This window comes from Pelmatolapia mariae, linkage group LG2, assembly GCF_036321145.2.
Source record: "Pelmatolapia mariae isolate MD_Pm_ZW linkage group LG2, Pm_UMD_F_2, whole genome shotgun sequence".
NCBI lineage: Eukaryota > Metazoa > Chordata > Actinopteri > Cichliformes > Cichlidae > Pelmatolapia > Pelmatolapia mariae.
The window spans coordinates 24,967,651-24,985,871 of NC_086228.1; the positions used below are offsets into that span (position 1 = coordinate 24,967,651).

Below are 18,221 nucleotides of genomic sequence, written 5' to 3' on the forward strand. Positions count from 1 at the left end.
TTTTTTACCTTATTTTTGTTTTTAAGAAAAATAAGAGCCACATATGAGGATATTCGTTTAAAATTTTGATAGAACAGTAGCAGTATAATGTCCTTGTAAGTGGATATCAGGCCCTTGTAGAGCAAAATTTAGTATTTTGGTCTAAATAACCCAAAGTGATGTCCTCACATGTGGACGCCAGGTCCTAGGAGGTTAAAATAAGGTAAGCTATAATTTTCTAAAATTACCAACTTTTTAGTTTCATTTTGTTTTCTGGTATGATGCAAACTTAAAGAAGAAGAAAAAAGAGGAAACCGAGGGGCCTTAGAGGCCAGCTGTGTGTTGTTGCACATTAACCTCAAAAACCCACTGCACTGATGACATCCATGTGTCCTGTTTCTCACCCCTTACCAGCTGAACAACAGAAATGTCTTCTTACATTTAAATACATTTGAGCTTTAACAAACTTGGATGTTCAATACTTTGATTTTGTGCTGTTATTTTTATGATTATTTGATATTTCTACGTTTCTTTCCTTCTTTTTCGTTAATTAAATGTAGTTTTGATCTGCTTTGTAGCTTTAGTTGCCCATCTAGATTACACTGTCATACTGTATCCACTTTAAAAGATACCTGCTTTCTTTTAATTAGACTGTACTACATAAAATTTGCTTTATGACACTCAAATCAGCCAAAAACGCCATCAGCATCAATGTCTCTTTCCAGGAATGATGCTGGCTATTTGTGAAATAATAGCGTCATGACAAGAAATAAATATTCCCCACCTCCGCATTATCTTGCTAAATTTTCCTTCCTAAAATAATTTCTTCATGAAATAACTCACAGCAACATTTGTGATTAGCTTTGAGGAACCAGAAGGTTTGTTTTTTTTTGGCACCAACAGTGAGTTAACAGCTGTTAGCTGAAAACTTTTCTGCATATGGTGTGAAGCTTTTTCTTAAATAATTTGAGGAAAGTGGCCAAAAAGAAGTGCCTAAAGCAGCTGAACAGTTTTTGAAAGTCATCCTTCAGAAATAGGAAAAAAAACCCAGCAAAAACCTGACACGGGACCTGAGAGATCCGTCCTTCTCTTCATCCGTCTACTGTTGACTGAAGCCTCATCAGAAGGAGGCACAAGAATAGAAGGATGGCTGTCAAGAAGGGAGGGAGGGAAATGTGGAGTCTATGGATCCAAATTAGAAATTTTTAATTTTAATGAGGACATGAGGTGCAACTGTGAGTGTCTACAGCAATCTGTAAAACACAGAGGAGGGGCTGTGGTTTTAGTTTTCAACATGACAATGATCCCAAACACACTGCCAGTGCAGTAAATGCATACCTGGATAAGACAAAAACACACAACAAGGAACAGGATCAGTCATGGATTGGCCTTCCCAAGACGCAAACATCAACATTATTGAAGCAGTGTGGGATCATCATGACAAAAAATGGAATAAAAGTCAGTCAACAGCCAAAGAAGATACCAGAAATTGACTTTCAAGCTTTCAAGAATTGAGGAAACTGTTAGCAAAGTTTAAAGAAATGAGGTGCAATTCAAAACTCATACAGTTAGACTTGGTCTCTTTAACCAAATTTTTACTTCAACATGAAAACTTTTTGGACTTTTGGTGATGTGAAGCAGGGACCTGAAAAAAGAAAAAAGAAACAAACATTAAATGTATAGTTTCAGTTGTGGGCTTTTCTGTATTGCGTCAACATTTTAATGATTACAAAGAACAAACTGAAACCAAAAGCTGGAAAATAAACCTAAACACATGTTTAGCCATTTAAGCTCCAGCCGTGTCCACTTTGCTGTCTTTGACTGGCCTGTATTTGTTGCTGTTGCTTCTTTCACACACTAAACTCAGTACTAGAAGTTGAGCAGCAGGCCATGGCCTCTCCTTTCCTCTGAGATTATGTGTGCGGATTGGTTAGCGCGAGATCAATACAGGTGCTGTTCTGTGCAGGTCTGTTTTTGAGATTATAGACAATTTGTTATTGTTTTCAGAGAGATGTGATAGTCAGGCATATTGTGCTACAGCCAATTCTCTGCCAGTTCATCTCCTGTCCAGTGTTACTCTGCCCTCCAAACAAAACACAGACCCCCTGCCTGGAAACTTCCTGGCTGATAATGAGGTGATAAAGGTTGTGGACCTACAAACAGGGTGAATTCCCTGTTTTCATGTTGCCACCACACACGCAAAACCAACAGATACAGGCATGCACACACCTTGTTGATCTTAGCATTGGTTTGACAGTCCTTGGACCTGGTCGTTCTATCATTGTGTGTGAACAGACTTGTTTTTCCTCTGCTGAACGGGAGTGCATATTTTAACTTGTAACAGAACAATGCTGGACCTGAAGGGTTCATTGTTTCTGCCAGGAGGGCCTGGTGGAGGCGGATAAGCCAAAATAACAGTTTGGGAACATTTTGGACTTAAGACAGATGAAATGAAGAAAGAGCATGGATAATGAGCTGGAAAGAATGAAGAAAGCAAAAGCAGGAAAAGTAATTGGAGATCAGAACTCAAAAAAGTGAGTCAGAAAACACTCAGTTTAGCTCTAAGCCATAAGAATTCAAATGTTTTATGTCTGTCAGCAAAAATATGTTATGTAATATATTATACATATTTTTAGTATCATGAAAAAAGCACCACTTTAACTAGTAAATTCATAGTTTATTCAAACTTAAAGCACAAAAATACAAACTTTTCCAATGATATAAAACAGCCAAACAGTATATATCCATCTGAGTCAGAAATATTTACACACGATTACATTCAAAAGGTTTTCTCTGTAGTTATTGCAGCCATATGCTGAAGTGGTCATTCTCAGCACGGTGGAGTTTTTTAGCTCTAATTTCTTCTGATCAGTAATTGTTCACAGATTGCAGCCACAGAAAAAATAGCTTAATACAATTTATATATAACTTAATGAGGGCTTTTCTACTTCTTAAACGCTGCTTCGTGCTGCTGGTTGCGTTTGTCCAGTGGTCTCAGACGCCCTGCTGTGTGTCACAGCCCAGCACCTCCAGACGCAGAGCGATGTCATTGATCCAACCCCGTGGGTGGATTCGGATGTAGCGGGCAAACAGCGGAGGCTCAAAAACATTGATGGCTTCTTCGTCTGGGTCGTCGTTTCCTTTGAAGATCTTTGGATGAACAGAGGAAGAAAGAAGAAAAGCGGTAAGTAAACAGTTTGACAGATTCATGCAGGATCGGACACATATCTGCACCTGGTTCTGCATGCCAGCACCCAGAGCATTTTATGTCACTAAAACATCAAAATACTTTAAATGCCAACACATTTTGGTAACCTCCCTGAAGAAATAAATTAAAGAAGCAGTAAGCATGTTAGTCATTGTAGTTTTATGGACTGTTTTATGTAGGTGAAGTCAGAGGAATCTGGAGTCCATCCCAGACTGACAGAGGCCTCATTTTACTGGAAAACTAAACACTAAGCCTACCTTTTCTCTTTGGGCTCTCTCGTCTAACACGCTGCTCCAGGAGTGCCCATCAAGACTGCTGGTGACCGAGAACTCCGTCACCATCATTTGGGTCAGCAGTGATCGTGCTCCTTGGGTGATGACTCCTGTGATGCGTCTGACTTTCTCCAAGTCAACCTGCAGCCACTCGTGGGGGTTGTTGTTCTGAGTTAAGAGGGATACATGAGGAAACATGGTTAGATATAAAAGAGAGAAAAAAATGCTTAAGTGCAAGTACATTGTGAAATTTAGGAAATTATTATAAATGTCTATGTCTGGAAGAAAAAGGTGGATACATTTAGGAAATACATAAATCTTGAGTCACGCATCATTTTTATGTATTTTGCTTGGAAGATGGAAAATTGTAAGTCTGATTAACCAGACTGTAGATAAAACCAGAACTGTACCTTAAAAAATAAATAAGTAAATAAATAAATTAATTAATTAATTAGCAGCCCTGGCCTACATAACACTCTGAAAGGCAGTTAACCTGGCCTGTTTACTTGTTCTGCTTCTTGTTTTGTTTTGAAAGACTCACATGTCTTGTTATTTCAGTTTGTCTTCTTTGGCTGAGACACCAGTCTCTGCATTTAATGAGTCAACAGATTGTTGGCAACTGTGCAACTAAATGTGATCTGCCACTTTATTGCTGAGCTGAAGTGGTTTCAAAACACTTCCACGTTGCAATAGCACGGATGATGGTGTAATATGCAGAAATGAAGAGATTTCACCAACTGACTTAGTGTTGGTGCATCGTTACAGCACCACACTTCTTCAATTCTGTAGCAATGGGACTGAAAACACCTGAATTCAAAGATATCTACATTTGTGATATTATGTGCAAAAATTAGTAAATTAAATTAGTAAAAAAAACAACTTTTATGACTAAAAGAAATGGATACATGTTTCTGAATGAAGCAGATAAAACAAAGAATTACCAGGAAGGAGGAAACTCATAAATTAAGAAAATGCTTTTGGCAATGCGATGCATCATTTTCCACTGACATGACTTCGCTGTGCATGGCCAGACCTACACGAGTGCTTATTGTGAAGACTTTTTATGTACTTTAAATCCTCCATTCGTCATTCAGGAAACATTTTAGCTGTTTACTGCAGGGAAACGGTTGGCATCAGAAGTCTAAACAGAACTTGAAACTCTGTACTCTTTATATTAAAGCCCAGTCTAAAAATCAGATCTCTCACGCTTACAAAGAAAAGCAAAGAAAATGTTTTTTTTTTCAGTATCCTGTGACATATTTGCAGTATTCCTGTTTAGTCTAACCTTAGCACTCACTTCAGGTGCTAGCGGAGCCAATCAGGATGTTAAAAAAAGGAAAATATTATCTAATTTCATCAGATCCTTGGAACTTTTTAAAAACACTGTTCTAGGTAAAAGGTAGCGCACAGTGGTTGACCTCAGTCCCAACTGATGTGTGTGACCTTTAATAAGCTGCTCAAGAGTTTTCCACAAGGACAAATCACACCTCTCAAGTTCAGTGCTGCGAAGTGTGAAAATGATAACTTGTGCAGAATGAAAGGAGAAACTAAAGGCCAAAAAATAAAAGGACAGACAGAAGATTGAAAGCTTAATAAATGTTATTATGCAAATTACTGTTCTCTATCAGCGGTGAAGCTTCTTGAACAGTATAGCTGATCTGTTATTATTTTTGCTGCTTAGAGTAAAACATTTTTTAATATTTCATTTGTATTTCAAGATTAAATGAGATATAAAACAAACTGTCTGGTTTATGATATCTTCAGTGGGCAGACATATTTTTTCCCACACATCACAGAGTTAAACAGAACTTATGGTCTGTGTGAACTGCATGTCAGACACCCTGTAAATGGTCTCCGCTCCACTAACTGTAACATAATCAATATCTTTTTCTCCTCATGTGTAGTTCGGAAATGCTAAATGAAGGCCAGAGTAACTTCACTTAAAGCCGCCACTTGTTCTTATTCTTTATGTTAATTAAAAATAAGTCTGTGTACAGTTTTCTACAAATTTTGCATATGTGTAATTATGTGTGTGCATGTTCACCTTTGGCCTCCAGGCGTTGGCGCCGCCTTCCTGGTGGAGGCGAGCGAGACTCGGTTTCCAGGTACGGAGAAACGAGGAGTGAGATGAGGAAGCGCTGAAGCTGCCGTCAGGAATACTCTTTCTCTGGAGTCCGAGAGGGAGAGAGCAGCCTGGCAATGCACATATATCATACAGATATGATGTAAGCACTTTCACAGTCTATACAGAACTACAGTGAGATCATTCTTGTTATTTTTGGTACAACTCACTGTTGAGATCACAGCCCAGCAGCTCCAGTCGGAGAGCGGGCCTCTGCACAACGCGGTAAGGGTGGATCCTGATGTAACGTGCCACGAATGGCGGGGAGAAGAGGTTCTCTTTTACTTTGGAGCTGTCCAGGTTGCCATGAAAGATCTACAACAGAACCACTTTTTAGATCACACTTGAAAGCTCGTGCTGGCAGCACGGCATGTTTTAGCAGAACAACCCAGCACTGAAACAACTGCCTCACATTCTCCATACTTTTCTTTCTTTTCCAGACTTGAAATTTGCTTGAGATGAGTAACTTGTTAAAGTAAAGTAAAGTAAAGTATCCTAGTTTGGTGTCTTACAGCATTTATTTAAGAATGAAACAATTTAATAAAGCCTCCTTTTTAGTTCATTTACTATTTATCCTTGGCTTTTCATTTCTGTGGTGCTTTGACGCAAAATAGAAGCAACTATGAGGAATTGGAAATAATGTTAGCCGTCGACTCAATCGAATATTAAGTAACAGCTTCGCAGCAGCAAGTTTCTCTTTTCGCTCGAGCTTCTACTCTTCACTTTAACTTTTGGATTCAGTAGAAAGGAATAAAGGAGGAAGCGGTTTGTCTTCCTCCAAACATGAAACAGGAAACAGATAGCACAGCTGCTTTTGCCCTGTGAAATGTTCCATAACACATAATTTCACACCGGCACACATTAAATGACTTCGTGCCATATCTGGAACTTCAATAAAAATATAAAAGTGGTCATGTGCTCTCTTTTTTCTGGCGATGTGGGGTTTGCAAATGACATGTGTGGTTTCTAGTTTTGGACTTTTCAAAGCTGCAGTACTAATTTCCAGAAGGGTTAACATTTTAGTGGTGCATGCCACAAAACTGCAGCTCCTGTCCAGTGTAATAATCTTATATTTAGATTTTGTTTTTAAAATCTAGTCATGTTTATCGTAACTGGCCTTTTTGATGTTTCTTGTAAATGTAAAGTTCCTGTTTTGATAAATAACTGAGTTATTTGTCACTAAAAAAAGCTACAAGTTCCCCTTATAACTGGATTGTTTGAACTGATTCTTTTTATAATCTTATTGTCATGTTTATGTGGTGCAATGACAGTCAGGACGCCTGGCTTATTTGAAGTAAAATTCACTTACTTCAAGCCTCATATCTAGAAAGTGTGGAATTAAATATCACAGGGCAATTTCAACCCTTACTGTAACAGATATTCAGCATGTGGACATACATTGATGTTGCTGGTCTTGTTTCCTCTGTAATTAGTCCAAGTCTGCTGGTCCAGGCTGTAGGAGACAGTGAAGTATGTGATGTAGTGCTCTCTCAGCCTTGACCTCACTCCCTGTGTCTGCACACCGTGCATGAGGGTGGGTCTTTGCAGATCAACCTAAAAACACAGACATTGCATTATATTTTCTTCTGCTCTCTTTTTGGTTTATATGAGATAACTGATTGATTAAACTGATTTTGACATCATTTTTTAGATCAGTTCAGAACATCATGTTTTTACGTAAGTGAAGGAAATAGAGAACAAAGAAAGAAAGCTGCACATCTAACCTGTATCCATGACTGCTTGTTTTTGCCCATCCAGGCATTGATATAACCTGACTGGTCCAGCCTCGCCAGCGCTGGTTCCCAGTAATCTGGACACACATGTGAAAACACAGTTATAATCCATCTCACTGTGGGTAATTTCCGGGCTTTCAGATCTCATAAAGTTTCCTGGTGGCCACCAGAGTGAGTTCTTTTCATTTGTACGTTAAGCCCTTCCTCTCCTCTGTGCACACTAACAGGGATTAAGAGCCTTCTTGGTGTGTTTCCCTGCTGAATTGAAGTAAAATAAATAAATATAAAAAACACTCTTCCCCTTCTCCTGCTGTCTTACCTATGTGATCTGATGCTGTGATCTGGGAATCTTCAATCTTCCGTGATTTCATCCCCAGCGGCAAAACGCATTCTGCATAGCAAAACCAAAAAAATTCCATGCATTACAAGTTTCCACATGCACACAAAATTTACCCATATATTATACAATTTTTAGCATGTTCTGCTGGTGCCAGCCTTCACCTAAAAACTCAGTCAATACTATTTACAGCAGCATTACTTGGTCAGAGTACATTGCACGTACTTGGGTCATAGACCAGTAGTTTAGCCCTCATGCCAGCCAGCTGATAATCTCCAATAGTGCATTCCACCAGCCAAGTGCCGACCGTGGGGGGTCTCATCTCCACCGTGCCAAATACACCTAGAGGAGGGAGGAATAAATTGGTGAGCAATGCAATACATGAAAAAAGTGTGTTTCATTGCAGGAAAAGCAAACAAAAACGTGTTTAACCCCAACTGTTAAAAACAAAATCTGTTATTTCAGTGGAAGCATCTGCTCATGTTCATGTGTCATCATATGACCAAGAGCAGTAAAGGCTGGGAGAGTGAAGGAGAACTAAGTATATGAATATGAATATGCATATGTATTTACCAGGGAAGAGGTTGTAGACGCCCATACGGTGTTCCTGCTTAGCATGAATAGTGAAAGGCAAACCATGGAAGTGCACAGCATGGAGTTCTGTGTCGCTTCCTACGTTCAAAAGGTGCCATCTGACTGGCTGGTACTGGGCTAACAGCAAACCAGGAAGAGTCTCTGCCACATAGCCGTTTATTGCTGAGGATAAACATTGGCATTACTTATTACAGCAATTACAGCCTAGGCAGGCAGATTTTACATCAGAAATCAATGTGCTAATCTTTACCTGCAAACTTATTGCTGGTGTGGTACCAGGGATCCTCAGCATTGACTTGACAAGGTGGAGCACAGTGTCGCCTCAGGTTCTCCTCCAGGTACCAGCTTTTAGTTTCATCAAAGGTGTGGAAGAGCAGGGAAAACGCCTGGATGCCTGGCTGCGTGTTCTCATTGGGCCGGAGGGTACCAGGCTTACAGATCACAAGTGGACCGATCAGACCTGAGTGAAGGTCCTTCTCCTAGAATATAAAAAAGAATTGTGAATTTTCTCCTAGTTAGGTGAATACAGCTAATGTTGGTCATTTTAGTTCCTATCTTAAGATAGGAACAGGCTACAGACGAAGACCTTTGCAGACCTTGTCCACAGTGGAGTAGTAGGCCCCAGTCTTGCAGTCAAATTCGGAGTCAGTCGGTCCTTGTTTCTTGGTTACTCTCCAGTTATAAGTTCGGGCTTCACCAGGAGGAACAGGCTCTCCTGGCACCCCGGGAGGAGCAGAGGAGGAGCTTGTTTGGGCAGTGCTGGCCCCCTGGCTTCGGTCATAGACTCCATGAAGGTGAAAGGAGAACGGTCTGGATGCGCTGTTCTTAAAGGTCACCTGGGATTAGACATAGTGAGAAGATGGGTTTAATTAACTAATTAATTGATGACCATTGTTCACATTTATTTCCATATTTCAGTACCAAGTTAGATAACTGTGATTGCCGAGTCTTGAGGAAACAGTCATTGTTTTACTTTGGTTTGGGTACAGTAGCACTCACAGTAAGGAGATCATTAATCTCAGTTGTGATGACAGGTCCCATGATTCCCAAGTGCTCCTGAAGCTCCCCTCTGTCTTCAGGTAGCAGGAAGTCTTTATCCTTGTAGGCTCGAAACACCACCTTCTTATAATCTGGCAGGAACTTCCTGATCCCTCGACGTATCTCACTAAAAGGAGGGATTGAGTCGAAACTGCCGTTTACACAAATTATATTACAGATGTATTTTTTTTTGGTTTTCAGGTGACATTAGGATTTCACATTTTAATGGGGGAAGTTGTTTGCATAAACACTGGGTGGATTTTCAAACAGTTTCCTGTCCTCTCTCAGTCTTCAGCTGACCTATTCTTATTACACAGACTTGAGAAAGAAGTCAAAAAGGCCAGAAAACAACAGGAAAAATAAAGGCATACTGCCACAAATGTATGACAGTTTCTTAGAATTTCTGCAAGGAAACTTAATTCTTACCCGTTTTCAAAGACCTGATGTGGTTTTCTGATGCCGTAGTTCCAGATGATCTCCTCTGCAGCAATGTAGTAGTGCCGAGGTCTGACTCCTCCAGAGCGCACGTTTATGTAATCTGCACCAACTGTATCTAATGTGTCATTCGCCTAAAAAAAACAATTCGAATTTATTTAGTGAGACTCGTGCTATTTAATGTCCTTTACAAATGTGCGTAAGACATACATCACGGTACCTCATAACTGTAGTCATCATACTCGAAGGACAGATCAATCGTTGTGTTTGCAGCAGTGTAGTTGACTTCCACATCAGGCAGATCATGTATAAGTCGCTCGGGCTTGGTGCGAATGTGGTTTTGTGGTACTAAGTTTTTATCCATGTCTTCTGAATTTTGCAATTCTGCAGCCTTGCTGCTCAACAGGTGTTCGCGGTCCAGTATGATCTCGTTGCTCTCTTCAAGTTCTACCACTGTGTCATTCTTCTCGCTTTGCATTTCGCTGCTTTCCTTGGCATCGATGTCAGTCATGTTTTCCACAACTTCTCCAACAATCTCCATTGTAATTTCTTCATCCATTAAATCTTCAGAACTTATGTCTTCATCTGTCTCATTTCTGTTTGCCTGCCTTCTCTGTCTCTGTCTTTCTCCATGCTCTGTCTGATTCTCAGAAGCTGCCCTCTCTCCATCTCTATCTAATTCTTTTAAGACATCCAGTGGGATTTCACTCTCAGAGGGAGCTTTCCCCCCTTTCAGCGATGTTATGTTCACTTTCCTCAGGCGGCATCTTGGTCCAGTTCCTTCAGTTTGAGCAGTGGTGTTCAGTGACTGAGTACTGTTTTGAGCCCGGGCTTTCTTGCACACTCGAACCAACACTGTGTGATTTTCAGGTCTTAAACCTCTTGGCAGGAAGTCTATTTTATCAATATAGTCAGAGAGATCTTCATCCCTGTCGTGATCAACAAGGTCTCCATTCCCGCAGGGACGAACAGTGTAGCGGATGCTCATCCCGCGGTTCTTGAGGCTGCTGTCAAAGGCACTGATCTCCCACTCACCTACAAGAGGGGAAAGGTGAGAGTGTGTGTGTGATACAAAGCGAAACATCCACTTTGTACGCAAGCCAAACAACCTTTCTGTATCCTGTATAACTGCCTTGATACTCATTGTTAAAAAAGCAGCGCTCTCCAGATTGTTACATCCCCGATTACAGTGCCTTTACTGTGTCTGTGTCACTTAGGGGTGGAAATAGGGTACTAGAGTCACACAACGATAAAAAACCAAGACTCCAGAGTTGCCTAAAGTTTAAATCCACCCCCGAACAATATTTAACAAATGAATTTGTTCCTGCAATTACAACAGCTGACTCTCTCTGCAGATGTTGGCCTATGACCTTACCAATAAGCTCCGTCTCCATGGGAAGAGTTATAGCAGTCATGGGAAATAGGGTGAGGACAGACTGGTAGAGGCCTTGGTACTGAAACATGTTTCCAGTGAAGTAGACAGAGAGGAAGTCACTCTGGGTGCCCACACTGGCAACGTGCCAGAAGGTCACATCAGTCTGACACATCACAAACTGACGCCTGCTGAACATGATGCCATTTACACCTGGAAGGAATTAAGCAAATTAAATTATTTCTTTTTCAACTTCTGATGATTATTTTATATTTTGTGTTCAAAGGTGGCTTTCATTTCAGTAACAACCACCAAAAAGAAGTGAACATAACTCACTGTAAATGACATTGGAGTTGTAGAAGTCGGGGTCCGTGGTGTTGAAGGACTTTTGAGTGGACTTCCGCATGTTTTCATTAAAGTACCAACTCCTGTTCTCATCAAATATGGCAAATATCAAGCTGAACTTCTTATCTGGTCCCAACTGCATGCAAAAATAGGATTCAGCAAAACACAGAGCAAGCTGCTATGTTACGTCAGTGCACATTAACGGTTGTGGCTGCAGCTTGAAAACATTAACATTCTCCTCACCAGCTGTCCTCTGAAATCGATGGCGTCGTACTTGCAGATGAGCAGGGTGCCCACCAGCCCAGAGGCCAAGTCCCTCTCTGGGGAGACAGTGCTTTGATACAGCTGGGTCAAACACGTGGGGTCTCCTTCCAAGGGCCCATCATCTGTTGTTAGCCTCCAAATGTAGCCAAACGTCCTGTTTGGGGGCACACCCATTGAGCGCAGGTCTCTCTCTGCAGCTGTTTGGTTAGATTTGAAAAGACTTTGTGAATGAAATCAGGAGGCGTTAATAAAGATAATCAATCAGACGTTAGAGTCTGTCATTTTGGTGACAGGGACTAATCAAAAACAGTTACGTTTAACTAGTCAGTTTTAAAGGTGCTTTGTTTACAACTGTCATTGAATTCTTGACTTTATCTGTGTGCTTTTTGGATCAGTAATCTGCTACTGCAGGGATTATATTTACAGATTAAAAGTGGGGAAATTACCTTAAACAGTGTGAGAAACCTTAAAAATGCTACCTCGCAATGACTAAAATTAACTTTTCGATGTCTGACAAAACCACTCAAAACTGAGAGACAATCATTTTGTCCCTTAAACTTACCATTTGTGGATCTTTGCAGCGGAAAGATCTTGGTAAGGCCGTTGGGGTAGATATTGAAAGGGCGACTGGCCAGGTTCTTAAAGGTGATCTGAAAAAATATTAAAGCCATACAAAGGTAAGTTCACCTCTCAGTCTGGTGTGATTCTGATAGTTTTTGCTTAAATTTAAGCATGCAAAACTCTGAAATGTTATTCACTCACATGGAACTGATCATTGACTTTTCCTTTCAGAATCGGGCCGAGGAGTGTGCTGTCAGGGTCTTTCCGCTGAGTGAAAGATCCATCTGTGTATTCCACATACACGACCTTTTTATACTGGTAGCTGAGGTGGTGCGAAGCTGAAGGCAAATATCTGGACTGGAACTCACTGATGAAGCAAAGAGAAAACAAACATTGAGTTAAACAAGTGCCGCTCTGTTTTTCTTCTGCTCTTCTGCTATGATTCCTCTCAGTACCTGTCAGAGGGTTTGAGATGAGGAGCGTAGTTCCAGGTGACCTCTTCAGCAGCAATATAATGCTCCCAGGTTTTGGACTCCTGTCCTCTGAGGCCTCTGACTTGCAGTTGTGTATTCTTTGGTTTAAAGTTGATCATGTTGAACAAATCGCCATCGTCGAAGTTCTCATCGCTGTAGTCCTCCTCATGTTTAACTTGACGCAGGTTGGGCGCTGGAGGAGTAACGACCTCGGGGCATTTTTTATCCACTGTGAACAATGCGTTCATGCCATCTGGGGCAAGCAGACGTGCACAATGAAAATGAAGACTCGCAAAACAAGAAAATGAATAAAATGTTCCGGTTCTGGAGTCTTGGTCTTTCTTACCATGGCGGTGAGCGTGTATTTTGCAGCTGATTAGAAAGCTGCCGATGGTGTGAGGTCTCATTTCTGCAGTGATAAAGCTCATGGGGGTTACCTCCACGGTGACTTTGCGATGGTTCAATATCTGAAGAAAAAAAAGCAAACAAAGGCAGTGTAGTGCACATTTAAGATCGCTTTTAAAAATCTAACATCACCTAACTCTTAGAAAGAAAACACGTATCCCAAAATGCTTTGCTGTGACAAACACAGTTTAATGAGCTTCATTATATATCTGTTGCACTGTTTCTGAAGCCAAACTGATTGTAGTGTTGTATAGAAAAGTAACAAGCAATAATAAGGAAGCAGCACATATTCCTTAAAGTAAGTGTATTCTTATTAGATAAATGTATGTTCCTGCCCTTCCAGAATGAAATATTAGATTACCGTCAAAGAATGATCCTGAAACTGAATGGAGTGGATTTCTGGAGCTGTGCTCATGCCTATCAGATGCCAGAACACAGGATTTCGGCCCTGACACATTGTCAACCCTACACACAAAAACACAGAAACAGAGAGAGTGGGTAAGGCAGAATAAAATGTGACCAAATTCCTGTGACGACCAAATACAAAGCAGCCACTGATAAGCTGTGCCCGCACAGTGTTAGCGGCAATTAACATTACAGCATGACTTTCTCGCTGTAATGTTAAGTGATTTCTGTTCTGAGTCAGGCTCTTTGATTACCAGGTAACGTTGAGTTAACATAGCCATTGATGGTGTGGTATTCCTTCTTGCCGTTGCTCCTTTTGAACTTCTCTCTGCTCACCCTCTCTCCAACCTCTCCATACCAGCTTTTGGTCTCATCAAACACTGCAAAAAACAGGACGAACGCCGGATATCTCCTTTCCCCGTCTTCTGTGAAGGCACCTGAAGGAAGACAGTTATAATTAATGCGATGCAGGATGCGATAAAAGGATTGCATCTAGTATATTTCCACAATTCCTTACACTTCTTTGAAATTCTCTTTCCAGTTCACTGCTTTTATCTCTATGCAGTGCTATCATAACTAACAGAGTCAGCCAGTTAAGATGCTCTTATTTCTTTCTTTTTGTGTTTTTGATTAAGTTTTCATGTCTTTTATTTCAAAATATAGTATGTGTTTATGGAAAACACCAACAGAAAGATGAGTCAGTAGCATTCTTACTTGCTTTACAGATGAGCAGAGCACCAATGAGTCCTGAGTTGAGGTCTCTGACTGTATCGACTCGTGATGTGTATGAGTAGGTGAGGCAATCGGGGTCGCTGGTGGTGGGGCCATCTTTAGGGCTGATGTCCCACACATACTCATAGTATCCTCCAGGAGAGACGGCATCATCTTCCTTCTCCTGGCCTGCTGTGGAGTCATCATACCCAGCTCCTGGAAAGAAACCACATGTAATCGCTTTGTGACTCATCTGTATCCTTTCAGCAGTAGAAAGAATTGAAAGCAGAAAATACACTCTCTAGCCACTCTGTCTTAAAACTCTAATCAGCCAATCCCATGACAGCAAATCAGTGCATCATTAAGGCATGTAGATAGGTAGTCAAGATGATGTGCTAAAGTTCGTCTTGGGCCAGAACCATGTCACAAAGCTCAAATAATCTCAACTGGTTCTTTGGACACAACATTGAGTCTGCTGTACTCAAAATGCTTCCAAAGACACCAAATATCCAATAGAGCGGATGTGGTGGAACGGGAGATTCACATCGTGGATGTGCCACCGACAAATCTGCAGTAACTGTGTGATGCTATCAAGTCAATATGGACTAAAATCTCTGAGGAATGTTTCCAGTACCTTACTGAGTCTGTGACATGTTGAATGAAGCCAATTCTGAAGACACAAAGAAGGTCTAACCCATTACTAGCAAGGTGTAGCTAACAGAGTGGTTGATGAGTGGTGGCTTGTGGTGACGCTGAAGTGATTGGATCTACTTCATCAAATCCTATTCCTGGACATGGCAGGAGCTGCTTTTCAGATTAGGATAAGCGCAGTTATAGGAATCTATCCTTTGGTGGTAAGACATGAACTGCTTACAGGAAGTGGCTGCATTAGATCCATGGCAGCATTAATCTGTAGGGGGGTTTATTAACACTAAGAACCTTCTTAAGTCAGTGATATTCAGCTATGTCCTTGACGGTTGGGTACTGTTGAAGATGAAAGAAGTTTAAAGACTGACTGTTTGGCTCTCACAGGCAGTGCAATATCTGCACACGCAAGATAATGAAAACCGTTTCGCCTGGTAATTTCTAAGGAATGAGGTGGCAACTGTTATTTCCTGAGTTCTGTATAACTTAGGAAACCGTTTTCATGATCAAACCATTAATAAGCCTTAACAAGCAGGTTTTTTTTTGGTACATTTTGATTCGGATAACATATTTTCAGACTCAAGCAAAACCAGAAAAGTGTTGATCTCAGCCAAAGTAGTACTGGAAAGCAAGGATCTGGGCTTTTTTTTTGTGAACGAACGTTATGTTTAAACAGACATGAGTCAGAAAGCTGAGTCAAGTTCTTGCTAGCTGCTTGGTGAGGAAGAACAGAATCCTACTGAGTAAGGTACACCTTGTGAGTAAGTTCATGAGTGAAAGCAAGACAAATTCTTTCCATTCTGTTACTCCAACCTTCAGATTGTTTCCAGTAGGTGATCCCCACAGGGCTGATACTGTAGGGCTGAGAGGCTAGGTTTTTGAAGTGGACCACCACCGTTTCACCAGCCTGCGTGACGATCACAGGGCCTTGAATCCCTGCAAGAAAATTACATCATTTTTATTTGTTTTTTAAAAAGAATTCAAACAATTCAGGCAAAAAAAGTTGAATTTGTTTCATTTTTTTTCAAACCACTCAGAAAAATTGTCTGACTGTCCTTGGATGTTAATATAACATTCAAAAAATGTGGTATGATACGAGCACTTATGGCTTTTTTTAAAATTGAATATTAAAATATGTACATGGAGACTTACCTGTCCAAGCTGGTCTTGGCTTGGGAACAGTGTATGTAGAGTCCGTATACTCCCTATAAATTGCTTTGATGTATTTTTGAGGAATGTCCTTGGATGTCCTTCTTAAAGATAAAAACACGCATAAAAATATGAAGAGAAACTTATGAGAAAACTGACTTAAAATATCCTTAGGAGCTCTTCCTTAATAAAACTGCATTTAAATTACCTCTAATAATTCAAAAGTATTTTAAAGAGCAAAACACAGACCATAAATTACATAAAGAAAAGCTAAAAAACATAAAAACAAAACTAACCTAACTGACTGGACACAGATTTGAAGCTAAGTCTTCTTCTTCATTTGGAAACATAATCATCACAATTATTTACCAACCGAACAGACTGCTCGTGATTTCATTTGTCTAAATCAGACTTAAATTTAAAAAAGAGTTTACCTTTGTTCAGTTGTTGGGTGAGGCTCATAGTCCCAGCCGATTTCTACAGCTGCTATATAATACTCTCTTACAGTAGCACCTGACTGCTGCGCTTGCTCGAAGGAGGTGCAGAGGAGAGGCAGCAGAAACGCGAGTGTCGCTCTCATCGCTGCGTGCGCACTTGTCGGCTCCATGGCGTCCCGGGTCGAACACTGCCACGGCTCTGGTGCGCCTTCCGTGGGCTGAGATATTTAAAGGGAGGAGGGCGGAGAGGGGCCAAGTCACTGAGAGGTTCAAGCACGCGGGGGATCTGTGGTGGCTGGGGAGTGTGTGAGTGAGATTGCGCGCTCTGCTGTGGTAACATTACATGACAATGTTCCAGGAAAGAGATTTATCTGACTTTGCTACACCATGTGGCGCCCAGAGTGAGAAAGTTACCCCGAGTCACACATTCTTAAATACTTGTAATTAAGGATCTTTATTCATATACACACTCACTCTTACATTCAGCCTCAGTTTTCCATATTGGAAAAATTATTGATTTCATTTCATTTCATTTCATTTATTTATTTCACACTTGGTACAACAGTTTCCACAGTTAGTTCTTTCAGATAAACCAACACTTTCTATCAGTAAAGCACTGCAACCATGTGTGAAAAGGAGCAGGAAGAAGAAAATAATATAATTATTGATAAATAATTATGAAACACAAGCCAAATATCCCTGTTTTACAAACGTTCATATACACTCATAATGGACATCAATTGTATTTTGGGGCTTTTTATGATTTCTTTAAACAGTTTTTTGTTTGTTTGTTTTTTTTAAGGTTGGAACGACTGTACTGCACATTTGTTAATCACAAGAGTCGGGTGCACAAGTTTGAATTTTTTGGGGATTTTTCCTAAGCCACACAGTGTCGAAAGTACACAGACGGACACACACCGCCTCTGACATTTGGTTAAAATTGTAAGTCGCACATGAACTGATGCTTTTGGAAGTTTTTGGCATAATTCTGGCTGGATATTTGAACACTCATCTCGGCAGAATTCATGACAACTCATTGCTTTCCTGAATTTAAGCATAGTCTGCAAATCTTTGGCAGAGTTGAGCTCAGGGCTTTAGGAAGGGCATTCCAAAAATCCAATGTTAGCCTGCTTTATCCATTCCAAAACCAGTTTTGATTTATGTTTGGGAACACTGTCCTGTTGGAATACCCAGTTGTGTTCAAGATATCTAGATTTTGATTTGAGGTAAGGCTCCCGCTTCATTGTTTCATCCACTGTGCAATGTACCACTGCCACTGGCAGCAGAACGGCCTCAGAGCATGATGCTACCACCACCATGCTCGACAGCTCAGACAGTGTTGTCAGGTTTGAATGCGTCACCTTTACTCTTCCAAACAGACCGCTTGTCATTGTAGCCCAACAGCTCAATCTTTGTTTCGTCTAACTAAAGAATTTTCTCCAGAAGGTGTTTTAACTTTTCCATGTAGGCAGCTGCAAATTTCAGTTGAACTTGAAGGTGTTGATTTTGAAGGAAGGGCTTCTGTCTCAGTTGGTACCCTCTCAGTCTCAAAGAGCACATGCTGTTATTTAGCTTATTTATAAAGAGCAAATATTGATGAATAGCAGGTAAGTGGAGTGGAATTGGAATAGCAATGCTTTTAATATACCTTGCAAGTATTGGGTTGAACCATTTTTGCCTTCAACACAGCCTTAATTCTTCACAGCATAGATTCATCAAGATACTAGAAAAATTCT

At 40.6% G+C, this 18,221-nt stretch overlaps 1 protein-coding gene across 2 annotated transcripts; it reads right to left on the reverse strand.

Moving 5' to 3' along the window:
- Nucleotides 1-2,641: 2,641 nt before the first annotated feature.
- Nucleotides 2,642-16,772, reverse strand: f8 (coagulation factor VIII, procoagulant component). 2 transcript variants are annotated; one of them, XM_063496534.1, is made up of 27 exons: nt 16,483-16,772; nt 16,052-16,149; nt 15,713-15,835; nt 14,258-14,470; nt 13,798-13,980; nt 13,500-13,603; nt 13,080-13,200; nt 12,716-12,986; nt 12,462-12,627; nt 12,262-12,349; nt 11,679-11,896; nt 11,427-11,571; nt 11,094-11,303; nt 9,939-10,753; nt 9,710-9,852; nt 9,245-9,410; nt 8,842-9,081; nt 8,496-8,724; nt 8,225-8,407; nt 7,877-7,993; nt 7,634-7,705; nt 7,306-7,391; nt 6,980-7,135; nt 5,752-5,896; nt 5,504-5,652; nt 3,445-3,627; nt 2,642-3,129 (listed from the first exon to the last, which is right to left on the reverse strand). In XM_063496534.1, the coding sequence occupies exons 1-27, from the start codon at nt 16,653-16,655 to the stop codon at nt 2,974-2,976; spliced, it is 4,953 nt and encodes a 1,650-aa protein (XP_063352604.1). In that variant the 5' UTR covers nt 16,656-16,772; the 3' UTR covers nt 2,642-2,973. The 2 variants fall into 2 exon arrangements, with proteins under 2 accessions (XP_063352604.1, XP_063352596.1); XM_063496526.1 differs by having other exon boundaries at nt 16,052-16,152.
- Between the last annotated feature and the right edge of the window lie 1,449 nt (nt 16,773-18,221).